Below are 16,126 nucleotides of genomic sequence, written 5' to 3'. Positions count from 1 at the left end.
TTAAAAGGAGCAGTGGGTGTTGCATCAATTCAGCTGTCTGATCACAAGAAGATTACTGAATAATCATGTCAGGAAAATGGCATTGGTCCTGTGGAATTTTCTCCTCTCTTCCTGGGGTTTTCAGTTCTAAGTGGAGAACCTGTAGAGCCACCCATTTGGAAGTAACTAATTTGCACAGAACCCATTAGTCCACCAGGCCATTTTTCATATCTGAAAAAATGTATTAGGTTTGGAGCATTGAACCTGAGCACTCACAGAAGAATTGCGACCACCCATACATGATCTGTGCATTGTAGTGATTCCCTTTCTTTAACTATATGCTAAATAAATTTCAAATAACTTACCAATTTTTGTCAATGCAAAACCAACTGAGCTGCTCTATCATTATATTTCCCGTGGTGATTAAGTTTAGAACAATATAAAGACACAAAACATTTTTGTACTTCTCTGTGCAATACAACGGTGAGTAAAAAGTGATTGAATACTAGCTTTGAAATGAAATGACAATGCATGTAAAGAGAAACAAATGTAATAACACGAGTTATAGAAATTACTTGTACAGTAATCCTTTGAGAATTTTGGAGTGAGGAAGACTTCTGAATGCCACATTTTTTTTGCTGCCAACCCTAATTCAATTTTCAGACACAGGGTCATTAGAAAGTAGGAAGCTAAACCAGAAGTAAAGCAAAGTGGCATGACGTCCCATTCAAAGATGGAGTCTCTGAAGTTTGGATTGGAATGACGCAAAATTGCAAACTCAATATTTAACATGTTCGGCATGATCGTATCAGTAATATTTCTTTTTGCTTCCTATCTGGTTGATAACTTTTTACTTTTTTCCCTCCTAGATATTTAAGTAACCCCACATTCCTCAACAGATGCTCTTAGAAGCAAAGGGCACTAATGGATCAAGATGAGTAAAATCTGGAAGATATCCCAGAATGTTGCGTGGGACTGTAACATTAGAAGGTCACATCTAAGATGTGCTCATCACCTTAGTAATGTAGTATGTTGATTTAAAGTAAATTATATTAGGTAGAAACCATGGCCCTCTCCACACTGTAGCTGCCCCCTTGGAGTTGTCTTCCAAGTCATTTAACTCTTGTTTCCCTGCAGTTCTCTAAAGACAGACTCTTTTACTTTCCTTATGTTATCTGTAGGCTCTTCAAGTGACTTATATGTTCAGCCTGAGGTGAGACTTCACATACCCAAAGGTGGAGAACCTCAAACATATGTCAACACCCAACATCTTGACATGAAGGCTCTAGCAACATTGCAAACCGATCCCAGCTTCAGCACAGAGATCAGTGAGTCATTAATCAACAGTGAAGACAGCGCAATAAAAGATGTCTTTGATATGAGTAAGTATAGATTGCTTTCTCCTTGCCACCCCCAATAATTCTAAGAATAATTGTCAGAACCATGGGCACTCTGTTATTTTAAGGAGATTATTTTAAAAAATTGTGCTTAGTTTGTGATAATCAACAACAGATGGTTCCTCAGTAGTTTTGCCATATTCATAATTCCATCCCTGTAAACCTTGGCCTAGTTTTAGATCAGAACGTAACATAATGGGAGAAAGAATACTTTTTAGATAGATAGATACTTTATTGATGCCAGTAACATTACAAGAGCACAGATATAAATATTAGAAGAGAAGTAGAAATAATAAAAAATAAGTTACTACAATCAGTCACACAAGAAGGGGTCATCACTTCCCAGCTATAGGTTGATTTATTATAGAGCCTCACAGCCAAGAGTAAGAATGACCTCATATCACGCTCTTTGGAGCATCACAGTTGAAATACTCTATTACTAAATTCTGTTCAGCCAAGGTGGCATACAGAGGATGAGAAACATTGTCCAGAATTGCCAGGATTTTCCATGGGGTCCTTTGTTCTACCAGAGCCTCCAGTACGTCCAGTTTGACTCCTATAACAGAGTCAAACTTTCTAATCAGTTTATTGAGCCTGTTGGCATCACCCACATTAATGCCATTGTCCCAGCTCACCACCACATAGAAGATTGTATTGGCAACAACAGACTGGTAGAACATATGAAGGCGAGGCCTGCATACTCCAAAGAACCTCAGTCTCCTTAGGAGGTAGAGTTGATTCTAGCCCTTCTTATCCACAGCCTCTGTGTTGGTGCCCCATTCAAGTCTGTCATCCAGGTGCACCCCGTTGTACTTATAGGCCCTCACCACATCCGTGTCTTCACCAACAATAGTAACAGGGAGCAGTGCAGTCTTACTCTTCCTAAAGTCTGTCATCATCTCCTTTGTCTTACTGATGTTGAGCTGCAAATGATTCAGCTTGCACCATTCGACAAAGTCCTCTGCCAGGGTTCTGTGTTCATCCTCTCATCCTCCCTTAATACATCCAACTATTGCTGAGTCATCAGAGAATTCCTGCAGATGACATGACTAAATGTTGTATCTAAAGCTGAGGTATACAGGATAAACAAGAAGGGAGCCAATACAGTCCCCTGTGGGGCCCCAGCCATGTCTGACACATAGCTCTGAAGCTGCACGTGCTGTGGTCTGCCAGTCAGGTAGTCCATTATCCAGGACAAATTGGAAGTGCCAACCTGCATTGAATGGAGATTTTCCCCCAGCAATGAGGGCTGTATGGTACTGTAGGCACTTGAGAAATCAAAAACATGATCCTCACAGTGCTGTCCTGCTTATCCAATGGGAGGAGGCTCTGTTCAGCAGGTGGATGACAGCATCATTGAGTCCAATATGCCCCTGGAAGGCAAACTGCAGAGGATAGAAGGCTGATATAACCAAGAGTCGGAGGTGAGCCAGGACCGGCCTCTCTAGGGACTTCATGATGTGTGATATCAGGGCCAATGGACAGTAGTCATTCAAGACTTTCGGTTGGCCCTTCTTGGGTACTGGGACCACACAAGATGTTTTCCACACAATGTTGATGCTTACTTCAGAAATGTAATTTTAGTACCTTTAAGGATTTTATTTTGTATGATTCCAGTTGATGTCATACTAAAAGAAGAGAAAGGCAATTCAATAGTTGTAATCAGGGAAACATTCATATGATTTTTATTAGCATTGATCACTATTGTGATGGAAATGTAGAAAAGGATAGAACAATATTTGTTTTAACATTAGAGCTAGTCTTCGTAAGCACAAAAAAATCAGTTACCGAGTCCCCAGGTTGTTAGATGTACTAATTATCCCCTGTAGTGTTGTAGAAGCAAATGCACGTCATTTCAAGTTTGTTGTCCACCCACCATGTATAAAAGAGAATGGGTAATAGATAACACAACCTGCAAATGCATAATTATCATTTCAAGGCGTTAACAAAAAGTTTCTAACAGTTCAGAAAGCCATTGAACTAACCTTACTGAAACCATTTTATTGCAAGAAGGGTCACAGCTGTCATGAGCCGAGTGGTCTCCTCCTATGCCAAAAATATCTATGATTCTATGCTCATGGCTGCAGGTGGATTAGATTAAACACAAACGGTCTTGCTACACAGGAACTCAAGATATCATAATCCGACTCTGAATTTCATTTTAGCTGTGTGTAAGTCCAGTGTTCACTGATAATGAAGGACCTGCAACATGAGATCTATAAAATCTTGATTATGGGCAGTGTGAATAAAGCTTTTATCAGTGTTATTTATTTTTATGGATATGGCGATTGTTGACAGCACTAGCATTTATTGTTCATTCCACATTGTCCTTGAAGAGATGGTCACCTGAACACTTGAAGAAATTCACATGATACTATTGGGAACGGAATTCCAAAATGTAGATTCATTAACATTGAAGAAACTGTGAAGTGTTTTCAAGACAGGATGGTGTGCAACTTGGAAGGAAACCTGCAGGTGGCGATGTTCTCATGCACAAGCTGGCCTCGTTCTTAGTCTGGGTTTGACAGAAGCTGTCAAAGCATTCCAGTTGAAAAGGAACAGTGCATTTTGTAGACAGTACACAATGCTGCCACCATTTGTTGGTGAGGGAAGGACTGAATGATCAAGGCGAACAAAAAAGGCGCAATTTTGTCCTGGATGACATTGCGTTTGGGTGGCAGGGTAGAGATATGTCTTTACCAAAAGAGGTAGGTGTTAGGTGCTTCTTCCCTCAACTAGTCTGCAGGTTGCCCTTGGGCAAGGTGTAGCACCTGTTTAGCACCAACCCACCCCGATCAGGGTCATGTAAAGCCATGGGAGCAGGTGGTGGATGGTCGTGTGAGCAGCTGGTGCATATCACAAGTCCTAGTTATGCGATCATTGACCCCTGTCAGTCTTCAAAGAGTTTTGATAATGGCTGGGATCACTCGTATTTAAAGACACTGCCCAAAAGAAGGCAATGGTGAACCACTTCTGTAGAAAAGTTTTGCCAAGAACAATCATCGTCCGTCCACATCATCTGACAGAGCACATAATGAACGACAATGATGATGATAATGTTAAGTTTCAGTGTTGTTGGAGCTGTATATCCAGACTCTTAAAGGTTGTTGCATCACACTCCTCATTTGTTTCTTGTTAATTGTGGAAAAGCTTTGGTGTGTCAAAATAAGTGACTCACTGCAAATCCCCAGTCTCTGACCTATTCTTGTCGGCAGAGTACTGGAACAGTTAGGATAGAAGTGTAGTGTTGAATACCACAGCTGGAATATTGTCTGGTCATGTAGTCTCTGCTGTCACAGCAAATAAGCTAAATTGGCTGGACTGATTTCTATAATGGTGAGGATATTAGTAGGAAGCCGAGTTAAGTCATCCAGTCATTACTTCTGAATGAACAATGAACAATGATTGTGAATGCTTCAACCTTATTTATAACTCCTGGATGCTGGGCTCTGCCATTATTGAAGATGGGGTGTTCCAGCTAGCTGTTTGATTTTCTACCAAGATTCACAACTAGATTGGTAGGACTCCAGAAGTTTGATCCACTGGTTGCAAGATCACTTAAGTCTCCCTGCTGCATGCTCCTTCTTATGGCGCAGTAGATTACCTAGGATCCACAAGCAGGGTTCCACTGGGGCAAAGGGCAAATCTGTAGTGCTCTGAAAGTGGGAACAACAGTGGTGAAGAAGGCTTACTTCATGCTTACCATCATTGCTCATGGCATTGCGTATAAATGTCAGGGAGTGGTGTTGCATCAGTATAGAATTTTGATTAGAACTCACTTGGAGTTATGTTTGCAGTTCAGGAAGGATGCAAGGGCTTTGGAGAGGGTGCGGCTTATCAGGATGGTGGCTGGAGTATAGAGTGTTAGCTATAAGGAGAAGATGAACAAACTTGGATTAATATCTCTGGAGCATCAGAACCCAATACAAGTTTACAATATTATGGTTAAATAAGGTATGTGTTCTATTTCCCAGGGTGAAAATGTCAGATGGTAGAGGACATAGCTTTAAAGTGAAGGGGAGATGTGCGAGGCAAGTATTTTTACATAGAAAGTGGTGGTCCCTGGAACACACTGCTAGGCTAGGTGGTGGTGTTTAAGATCATTTTAGACAAGCACATGAAAATGCAGGGAATGAACAGATAGGGACAGTGTGCAGGCAGAAGGGAGTAGTTTAATGTGGGATCGTGCTTAGCACAGACATGGTGGACTGAAGGGTCAGGTCCTGTGTTGTATGTTTAACGTAGTCCCTTGCTCCCCACATAGCAGGTCCAGTTGATTAATAAATGATTGTACATTTCTTTTAGTGGAAATTTACTCAGGGAACTGATTACTCATTCCATGAAATCATCTTTAAAGTTATCTTTTACTGGTTCGTTGTTGTATTGTTTATTCTCATCCACTCAAGTTTTTTTTCTTAAATTTCACCATTTTGCCCACTTTCAGTGTCATTGAGGTGTGAGTGACAACGTATTGCTCATCTCCTTTTCCATTGACTTTAAGAATCCATCATACTCAACAAGACTGGAATCCCACATAGGCTGGACTTGAAAGAGATGAATAGTGTCTTTTGCAAATTTGATATTCATCCCTATAACGCCTGGTATTAATGAGCATTTGGATATTAATGAAAGACATTAATGAATAATATACATTTTTATAGCAGGATTGGACTGTTTGCATTAATTTATTGAACTCAACATTACAGCTAGGTCATCATGGGATTTGAAGTGATATGCTGAAGATTACTATCATAACCACTGGACTGCTACAGCTTTCCACATGTTATAAAAATTCTGAATCTGTTCCTCATGCCCAGAACAAAATTTTCATTTATATCAAAGTCAAAATATTCACTTTGAAACCATTTTTAAAAGAAGTCTCAAAAAACGTTTTGGGCCAAGACTCTTCATCAGGACTTGAAAGGGAGGGAACAGAGTCCAGAATAAAAGGTGGGGTGAGAGGGAAGATGATAGATGAGACCAGGCAAGGGGGATGTATGGCAGGGGGGAGGGGGATGTTATAAGAAGCTGTGAGGTGATAGGTGGCAGAGATAAAGAGCTGGAAAAGAAGGCATCTGATAGGAGACGACAGTAGACATGGAGTAAAGGGAAGGAGCCAGGGAACCCGAGTGGGAATATAGGCAGGTCTTGTGAGTGGGTGAGAGGAAGAGAAGGAATGCGAGGGCCACCAGAATAACAGTAAAGAGTAACAGTCCGAGACCTTTTTAACTAGTTAGTTCTTCCACGGTTAATTATTGTGTGATCTTTCTTTCCACTTAGTGGGTGCCATCTCTGTTCTACCTGAAGGACTTATTAGAGATAATGGCAATCACAGGTAGGTAGCGTCTGGGCCAGGCATGAGGTTGGACTCAGGGCTAAATTTGATTTGACAGAAGGCCCAAACATCTGACGATGATGTCTTACTTACCTACTGTTGATGAACTGTGGGAGCCAAGTGAGTGCTCTACTCCAACTCAATAGTTCTGAGATAGAAGAATAGTTGGCTACTGCTATATATGTCAGTAGGTGGAAAGTCAGGGTTGGGGCGGGAGTGTGAATAGTGAGAGGATACATTGCTAAACCTACATTTGCAGCTATTTTCCTATCCTTTTTCTTCTGTCTGTGTTTTGCAAATACCAGTTCAACATAAGTGCTGCCTTTAATAGCTTCTCTGATATACTGATTGATGAAATTGACCAGCATTACGTTTATCAGCTCAGTCCATTAAACACTGTTTTCTTAGCTGGTGCCTAGCATTGATAAATGCTAGTTTAATGATGGAAGTGAATTAAAGAGAAACAACAAGCATCACAAAAATTCTTGTAATGTGTTAATCCTGAATAACTATTCAATTGTTCTTAGCATCTACTGTCTTTATGCGCTCTACTCTGTTGCTTCCATCTTCCTCTTCCCCATTTGTCAAACCACAATGTCAAAAGTACAAAGTTTTTTTAAGAACAGGAAGAATATCAGGAGGACAAGTTGTTCAAGCAAGATAAGTTCTCTTATCAAGTGCTCACGGATTCCATTACATATTTTTCTGTTTTCTTTTAGTTCCTACACACCTTTGTGGGACAAAGCACAGTGAGAAGCGTGTAGTTTTGTTCATGATTGAAGTCATGCTTTCATCAGTTGCTGTTCATGTCAACAATCAGACGTTGAATAGCTCTTATAAAAAGCTAAGTGATAATAACCACATTTTTCATCTTAGTAATAGTGATTGGGAGAAAAGTATGGACTAAGTCACCGGATATAACTGCCCTGCCAGTTTGCAAAATAATGTCAAGAGAATTTTGCATCTACAAGGAAAAGTAGACAGAACAATAGTTTGGAAACTCATTCAAATGGCGTAGAATTTTTCACTTCCACACTGGAATGTCCGCCAGCATCTTTGTGCTCTGAAGGTGAACAAACGCAGAGCCTTCCAGTTCAAAGGAGAGAACCATCCCAGCTGAGGCGTGACCCATTCAAATTTGATTGCTGGCAATACTGAGTGAGAATTACACCTAAGTCAGACACTAAAGTACAATAGTTTGCACTGATACACCATAGACAAAGGTATTGCACATACTTTGTAAGAATTACTGAGGTTACATCCGGTAATGAAATTTAATGTACTGTATATATGTTAGAATATGTCCTTAGAAGAAATACCAATTAGAGAAATCTTCATGAATGAAGTTTAATGCCATTGCAAGTATTATTTATTATTATTCCTCCTTGCGCCGTGTGGTGCATCAGGCAGCAACCTTGCCATTTCTTTAGCTTTTTTTTATTTTTACGAGGACAAGTTGCGAGCCCAATGCCCAAACTGCACGGGTGGTAAACGTACAAGGAGCTGGCCAGATTTAAATCTGTGACTACTCACCTTGAAGTCCAGCGCTGATGCCACTATACAGCTGGCCAGCAATTACTATTAGCCAGAATAATTTCTGCACATTGTGGATCTTTTTGTTTACAGAGAAGCTGGATGAAAGGCCTCTAGAATACGTCTCATTTTAAAACATGCTCTTAGCTTTCATTACAAAAACAATCAAATCTGTTCTACTTTACTGGCCTGTCTTCCGTATGGTTGTTGTGCTTTTGTTCATCAGTTGCAAATTGTCCTTGAAAATGTGAGAAAATGCACATTGATGGAGGAAAGATGGCCAACAGATAACCTAATGGTATGTTTCTTTCTTTTTTCCACTTCATTCCACTTTAACCAGAACCATTTGAAGATGCCTTGAAGCATCAAACTTGTGAGCAGTTCTCAAGCAAATCTTCACCTGTTCCAAGCGACAATCCTCACTTATCTAGGACAATCATAGATGTAATGAAGGAAAGTCTTGAAGAAGAACCATGGTATCATAGAGAAATGAGCAGAAGGGATGCAGAGCAGCTCCTGTCAACTGACGGTGATTTTCTTGTTAGGAAAAGTACAACCAATCCTGGATCCTATGTATTAACTGGCATGCATAATGGGCAAGCTAAACATCTTCTCCTGGTAGACCCTGAGGGAATTGTAAGTACTTCTATTAAACTTATATGAGATTAAAGCTGTTATATCCTCATGTATTGAAGCAAGTAATTTTGTTCCATTTACTCAGAATATCCTTCTTGAGAATATTTATGATAAAGTAATGTAGAGGTGTTGAAAGCTTATTGATCACTGATAGTAATAAATCCAATCCATAGGCAGTATACTTGATAGTGGTGAGATGGTTTGTTAACACGGATCATGTGTTGCAGTCTGTGTTGCTATCTAACAGATGAACCGGACAGCTGCATTGTTACAGGCATCAAAAAGCTCAGCTAATGCGGAGAGCAAAGACTGCAATAGAGGGGCAGTGGGCAGCAGCTGTATAATGTGTTGTAGTTCTCTTGGCTATCCGCCTTTGACTGAAGAAATAAAAAAAAAAGGCCCTAGCTTGAAATCAGTAACACATCAGCAAAAACAGTAACCATAAGATCATAAGACATGGGAGCAGAATTAGGCCTTTCGGCCCATCGAGTCTGCTCCACCATTCAATCATGGCGGATCCTTTTTCCCCGTTCTTAGCCCCACTCCCCGGCCTTCTCCCTGTAACCTTTGATGCTGTGTCCAATGCAGAAACTATTAAGCACTGCCTTAAATACACACAATGACCTGGTCTCCACAGCTGCATGTTCCACAAATTCCACAACAAATTCCACAAATTTACTACCCTCTGGCTAAAGTAATTTCTCCACATCTCTGTTTTAAATGGATGCTCCTCTATCCTGAGGCTGTGCCCTCTTGTCCTAGACTCCCCCACCATGGAAAACATCTTTTCCACATCTACTCTGTCTAGGACTTTCAACATTCAAAAGGTTTCAATGAGATCCCCCATCATCCTTCTAAATTCCAGAGAGTACAGACTCAGTGCTATCAAACGTTCCTCATATGATAACCCTTTCATTCCTGGAACCTTTCTTGTGAAACTCCTCTGAACCCTCTCCAATGCCAGCACATCTTTCCTTAGATGAGGAGCCCAAAACTGTTCACAATATTCAAGGTGAGGCCTCACCAGTGCCTTATAAAACCTCGGCATCACATCCCTGCTCTTGTATTTTAGACTTCTTGAAATGAATGCTAACATTGCATTTGCCTTCCTCAACCTGCAAGTTAGCCTTTTAGGGTGTTTTCCACAAGAACTCCCAAGACCCCTTGCATCTCAGACTTTTGGATTTTCTCCCTGTTTAGAAAATAGTCTGTACATTTATTTCTACTACCAAAGTGCATGACCATGCATTTTCCAACATTGTATTTCATTTGCCACTTTCTTGCCCATTCACCCAATCTGCACAAGTCCTTCAGCAACTTACCTGCTCCTTCACCAATCTTTGTATCATCTGCAAACTTGGCAACAAAGCCATCCATTGCATCATCTAAATCATTGACATACAGCATAAAAAGAAGCAGTCCCAAGCTAACCCCTGTGAAACACCACTGGTCACTGGCAGCCAACCAGAAAAGGATCCTTTTATTCCCACTTGCTGCCTCCTACCAATCAGCCAATGCTCTAACCATGCCAGCAACTTTCTTTACTACCATGGGCTCTTAACTTGATAAGTAGCCTCCTGTGTGACACCTTGTGGGAACATTGAAGTACAGGAAATTACTGTGTCACATATTGAATGACATATCATTTATAGGGTTTGATACACCAATGAATATTATTTCTTCCATTTTCTCTTTCATCTGTGTTATAAGAACAACCATATACTTCAGCACATAACTACCAAACTCAAAGCACCTTCCAGTCAAGATCTTCTGCAATGATATCACCTTTTTTCTATGAAATGTGCATTTGTAAATAATTCATTGTAAATAGTTAGTTCTTATAATGATAAGATTTGATGGATACCTCTCCAATATTCATCTTGCCTGAATATTACACAACAGTGACCACAGTTCTAAAACTATTCCCTTGGCTTCAAAGTACTTTGGGATTTTAAGATGAGAAATGTTCTTCCTAAATATAAACCAATTTCACTTTATTAGACAGTCTATTTTAGTCTTTTATGACTTCTATTTTCTGATAAATTATTTTATTATTTCATTCCCTTTCCTTATTTAAGATTGCCTTTAACCATCTTTGTCTCAATAGATTTCCTCCCACAGAACCAACTAATGTTTTGGGAGATTGAGATCTCTTTCAATCATAGTGATATTCCCGGATGGTTTTATGCATGCTTTACATAATTTATGATGTGGTCTTTAGTCTTGTTCAACAATCTCAATAAATAAATTGGTATAAAAATAAAGAGGACTTACAACATCTGACTTTTATAAACAAACTCATTCAAAGTTTCATTGTCCAAATTCTCATTCACATTAAATCCCACTTAGACAATACTCAACCTCACTAAGAAACATTCATTCCATATTATATCAACTTTGGGAATCATATCTTTCTCCATAGACTCCTCCTTGTAGAAGCTTCACTTGTTCTCATGTCTGCTTTGATTCCAGCCCTGTCTACGTCTTCTGGCTTGCTGTTGATGTAAGATTCTACTTCCATCCTGAAACTCCCTTCCCCTCCTTCTACATTCCTTTTGAAGTCTTTTACATTGGTCATCTTTGCAAGGTTAAGCTTAGGTCATATTTCAAAAGTCACTTGCCATGTCTTGGCTTTCATTTTAGTCAGGCACTATAATAGTGCTGGTCATTATTGCTAGATACCTCTAGGAGATCTGACAATTTCCCTTTTTATTTCATGACATTTCCTCCAGGACAATGACTAAATGCCAGTATTGAATATTTATGTTACAACCAATCTCACAACTGGCTGAATTTCCAGCTTTGATGAGAACATAAAATTGACAATATAGAATCAAATACACATCGTGCACCTGTCTGAATTTTCTTTTCATTAACTTGAATGGAAATGGTTTCTGCCTGGTAGTTTAATGAGCAGACAATCTGATGTTGCCTTTTTAACTTATGCTCCTCATATAAGTTGGACATTCCAATAAATGGATACATTTCAAGCCAGTAGCTTTAAGCTTTATCTACATTTAACACATTTCTAATAACTTACACAGACTAATTATTCACTTGAGTGCAAGCCATTGTGATAAGGGTTTTATTCTGATCATTACTGGGATGTGTTGTTCTGAAATGAATGGTGACAAAATGGCTCTTAACTCTGCTTTTGCTGCTCAGCTTATTTTTAAGGCTTATTCTCAAGGATATTATAGTACGAAGCATTAAAGGTATTCATTGCCTGGTTATAATGTTCTTAGCATGAAATAAAATTGACAACACTTTAGTTCCTAGAATATATACTTTCACAAGGCAAAACTACTTGTTTAGGCAGAACTAATTGTCTTATTCTTCCAAAAAAAAATTGAAATAAAGATTACCCAGAGACATTGAACTGCTGTACCGGAGTAAGAGAGACAGTCTTATGAGGATAAATTAAATTAAATTATATTGTTGTACAATATATCAGACATGTTCAACATTAGGCTCCAATGTAACTGGTCAGGAGTTACTTGATTCCAGCAATAGATATCAAGTGGAAGCTATTCCCTATGGTCTCTTGTATCTTGGTTAACATAAAATCTGACCTTACTGAAATTTTAAAGCAATATTTTTTCAAATATCATCATTGTAGTTATTCTAAGTCTTAAATAAAACTGTTGGTACAGCTATAAATTTCACCACGGCTATGATTTCTCCACTTGTTCCAGGACTCAATAAAATACAAGCACGAGTAGGCCACCTGGCCTCTCACCCCCACCCTGCTATTCAATATGATACTGGCTGATCTACCACAGGCCTCAACTCATTCCCCTAGTTCTCAATCTCCCTGATCTATCAAAATATTACCTATCTCTACTTCAAATGATGAGTTAGCTTTCACAACTCTTTGGGTAAAGAAATCCACCCTCATGAAGAAAAAGTGTTTGCATATCAATAGCATAACTGCTCGGACCATTGCATGCAGCATAAGTAAAAGTTTATTTTCTCAAAAACTTTAAACCGAACTAACAATAAAATCATAAACATTTGAATTCAAGTAGGAAGCTCTTTTTCCACTTTAGGAAATGCACTAAAATTTTTATATTTGTATGTTTTTAAAGGTTCGGACAAAAGATCATATATTTGAAAGCATTAGCCATCTTATCTACCATCATCGTGACAACAATTTACCTATAGTCTCATCTGGGAGTGAACTATGTCTGAAGCAATCGGTTGAAAGAAAGCAATGATTGCTAGAGCCGGTCATGTGATTTTAATAATCTTGTGGAAAGTCTTATTTTCTAGCTATTAATTAGTGGAAAAAAAGAAGAGATCTCTAGATCTTGTGATAACTGTTTGATTTGTGTGAAATGATGTTGTCTGGTTCAGAGGAAGTGGGTGTTTTACTTGAATTCTTACTACAAAAGAGTGGATTGGACAAAAAGATGTTGTGAAGGTGTTTTATGTTTCAACTTGAACCAATAAATTTCTAAGAGATATCAAATCATTTATAATTGTATAGATAAAATGCTGATATCTTGCAGTCATGAAGCAGAAAATATATTTTATGATTTTTTTTCCTGATCTATTCAAAGGAACATTTTACTAAAGAAGCACAATATTTAAACTGTTTAAAGGAAGACAATTAACTGAGATGACTTTAATTACAGCTACTATTTTAAGGAACTACAGTCTTTTAGAAAAATAATCCAAAAATTATTTGTTGATGAACCTGAAATTGATGATGTAGTTTATTTTGTCTTTACAAATTGTAAGTGAAATCCTATTTATGTTGTATTTATGTGATCATGTTAAATGACTGCGATGTTTTTATCTGAATCACTGATTGACATGAGAACCATAATAACAAAGTGTCTGCTGCTGAATAGTGGTTATTACATGGGTTTTTCACTTTGAATGGTTCTCATTTACTTGCAGACCATTTTAATTCTTTTGAGGCACCAAATGCTTTTGCACAGAGACAGAACTGATATTGGTATGAAATCATCACAGTGTATATTTTAAATACAGCTGACGAAAAATGATTCTATTGTTACCATTTTATTGATGAGGCAGTTTATCTGGCATATTGTGTGAGCGTATGCAGGTAACATGCTGAACTCTCAGAGATTTAAACAATCAGAATTTACCAGAATATGGTTGTTATTTAAAAACAATTCTTGAATTTGTATAATTACTTTGTTCTGTGAATTGAATGACTAGGTATGTTACAGTTTTTCTCATGATCGTGAATTGTAGGTAACAGAATATTTTGATGTAATAGATGCCAAACAACTTTCAAGATAATTGCTTAGCAGCATATCGTACTAGCTTATTAAAGGTTACATAAAATATGCACAAAGCCTGCGGTAGATTAGTTCTTTATTTAAATCAATTGGAAGTTTAAAACTTTAAGAGAAGTGCTTAAACTAGTGGTTGTTATTGGTTGAGATGGCTTTTCTTCTGATATTACTATACCAAATAAACAGCTATCAATCGTGGACACTCTGACAAGTAGAAATGAAGAAATCATTAACTAATTTTAACTACTTTTCTCAACTTCATAGAAAACTGTCATCAAGCTTAGCACAAACATGAAATTAATGCACAGTATCTGGCAAATATACAAGATGTCATCATATTTAACTCTTTAAACACTAGTATTGTGCTAACAGCGCAGAGTTCATTTTTATTCAGCAGACTGAAGGTTAATACAACAATTTTAAAATGCAAAGCAGTTGCTGAAGTTAAGAGAATTCTTTTTTCACAGATACAGTCAGGCAACACTGAACTTCTAGCTGTGCTATGAAAAATGTGCCTTTTGATCAGATAGTAATGCGTATCTCAGAGGCTGCTGTTTTGAATATAAATGAATTGCAACATTTTTTCACGAACTATGTTTACATTTGTATCTGTTGATTATTACAAAAATTGTATGACTGTTGGCAATAAAACAACAATAATGTGGTAAATTTGTTTTTCTTTATAAAACCATAGTGAAATAAAACTTCATCAATATCCTTTCCAGAAAATATTAGTATTAGTAATGAAATTATACCAAAAATATGGCCTTGGAGTTATAACAATAAAATAAGTAATAAAAGTCTAAAATAACACTAAGGGTGGCTGGAATTGTAGAGCATGTATTTTATCCCCTGTCTTTTGCAGTATTTGGCCACAAAATTCAGCTGCATATTTAGCACTGGTGGCAATTTGTGTCCAGTTTGGCACATGTGTGGTCAGATCAGCCATGATCTTATTAAATGGCAGAGAAGGATTGACGGGCCAGATGGCCTTATCCTGCTCCTATTTCTTAGCTTCTAATGCACACATTAGTGAAGTGAGTCCTACCACCCCCCCCACCCCCCCACATCATATTGTGCATGTGATACTGGAAAGGACAAAACAGGATGCTGGTGCCATCAATTAGTATATGTCACTATTTTGGTCTTCCGGTTGCCAAACTGGATTTCAATTGCGTGTATTCAATAACAGTGCAGGCACCTGTTTTTAGCAGCAAAGGTAATCCTTAAATACGGGCATTTTCTGGGATAATCAACAACCTGCAGGTTAATTTTATTTATTTTTATGGGCTATTAATTCAAAGGAAGTATTGTCAGTGTACCAGATTTCTTTAGAGTCTGTAAAGTTGACAGGGTGTGCTTTGCCAGAGGTTCAAGGGGTATGCGTTGAATCCCCCATGCTCAACTGATGCCACACATGGTATCAATGTCAGTTTGTAGAGTAGCTATTGGGAAGAATGAGGAGATGACATGATCCAGGACAAGATGCAAGAGAAGCGAGAAGGAAGAGGAGAGGAGAAAGTCCAAATCTATCATGAGCTTGCTAAAAGCAGTTCATTTGTTCTCTTCTCGCAGCAGTCGAGGCTAGTAGCAAGACGACCATCAGCAAGGATACTGATGGAATAGCACTGATAGGGGTCACAAAACAACATAGGAGCAAAATTAGGCCATTCAGCCCATTGAGTCTGCTCTACCATTTCATCATGGCTGATCCCGGAACCCATTCAATGCCATACACCTGCCCCCTCGCCATACCTCTTGATGCCCTGACCAATCAGGAAACTATCAACTTCCACTTTAAATATATCCACAGACTTGACCTCCACTGCAGTCTGCGGCAGAGCATTCCACAGATTCACTACTCTACGGCTAAAAAAATCCTCCTTACTTCAGTTCTAAAAGGTCCCCCCTCCATTTTGAGGCTGTGCCCTCTAGTTCTGGATACCCTCATTAGAGGAATCATCCTCACCATATCT

At 38.5% G+C, this 16,126-nt stretch overlaps 1 protein-coding gene across 1 annotated transcript in view; it reads left to right on the top strand.

The window, feature by feature from the left end:
- Nucleotides 1-14,819, top strand: part of shc3 (SHC (Src homology 2 domain containing) transforming protein 3) — a 137,441-nt gene extending 122,622 nt beyond the window's left edge. Inside the window, exons 10-12 of the mRNA XM_073071704.1 lie at nucleotides 1,161-1,361; nucleotides 8,585-8,880; nucleotides 12,969-14,819. Coding sequence (XP_072927805.1) covers nucleotides 1,161-1,361; nucleotides 8,585-8,880; nucleotides 12,969-13,097 — 626 coding nt within the window. The 3' untranslated portion in view covers nucleotides 13,098-14,819. The remainder of the gene's footprint in view (nucleotides 1-1,160; nucleotides 1,362-8,584; nucleotides 8,881-12,968) is intronic.
- Nucleotides 14,820-16,126: the final 1,307 nt, after the last annotated feature.

Source organism: Hemitrygon akajei, chromosome 2, assembly GCF_048418815.1.
Source record: "Hemitrygon akajei chromosome 2, sHemAka1.3, whole genome shotgun sequence".
Lineage (NCBI taxonomy): Eukaryota > Metazoa > Chordata > Chondrichthyes > Myliobatiformes > Dasyatidae > Hemitrygon > Hemitrygon akajei.
Note: the sequence above shows the minus strand (reverse complement) of the source record. Positions and strands in the feature narration are given on the sequence as shown.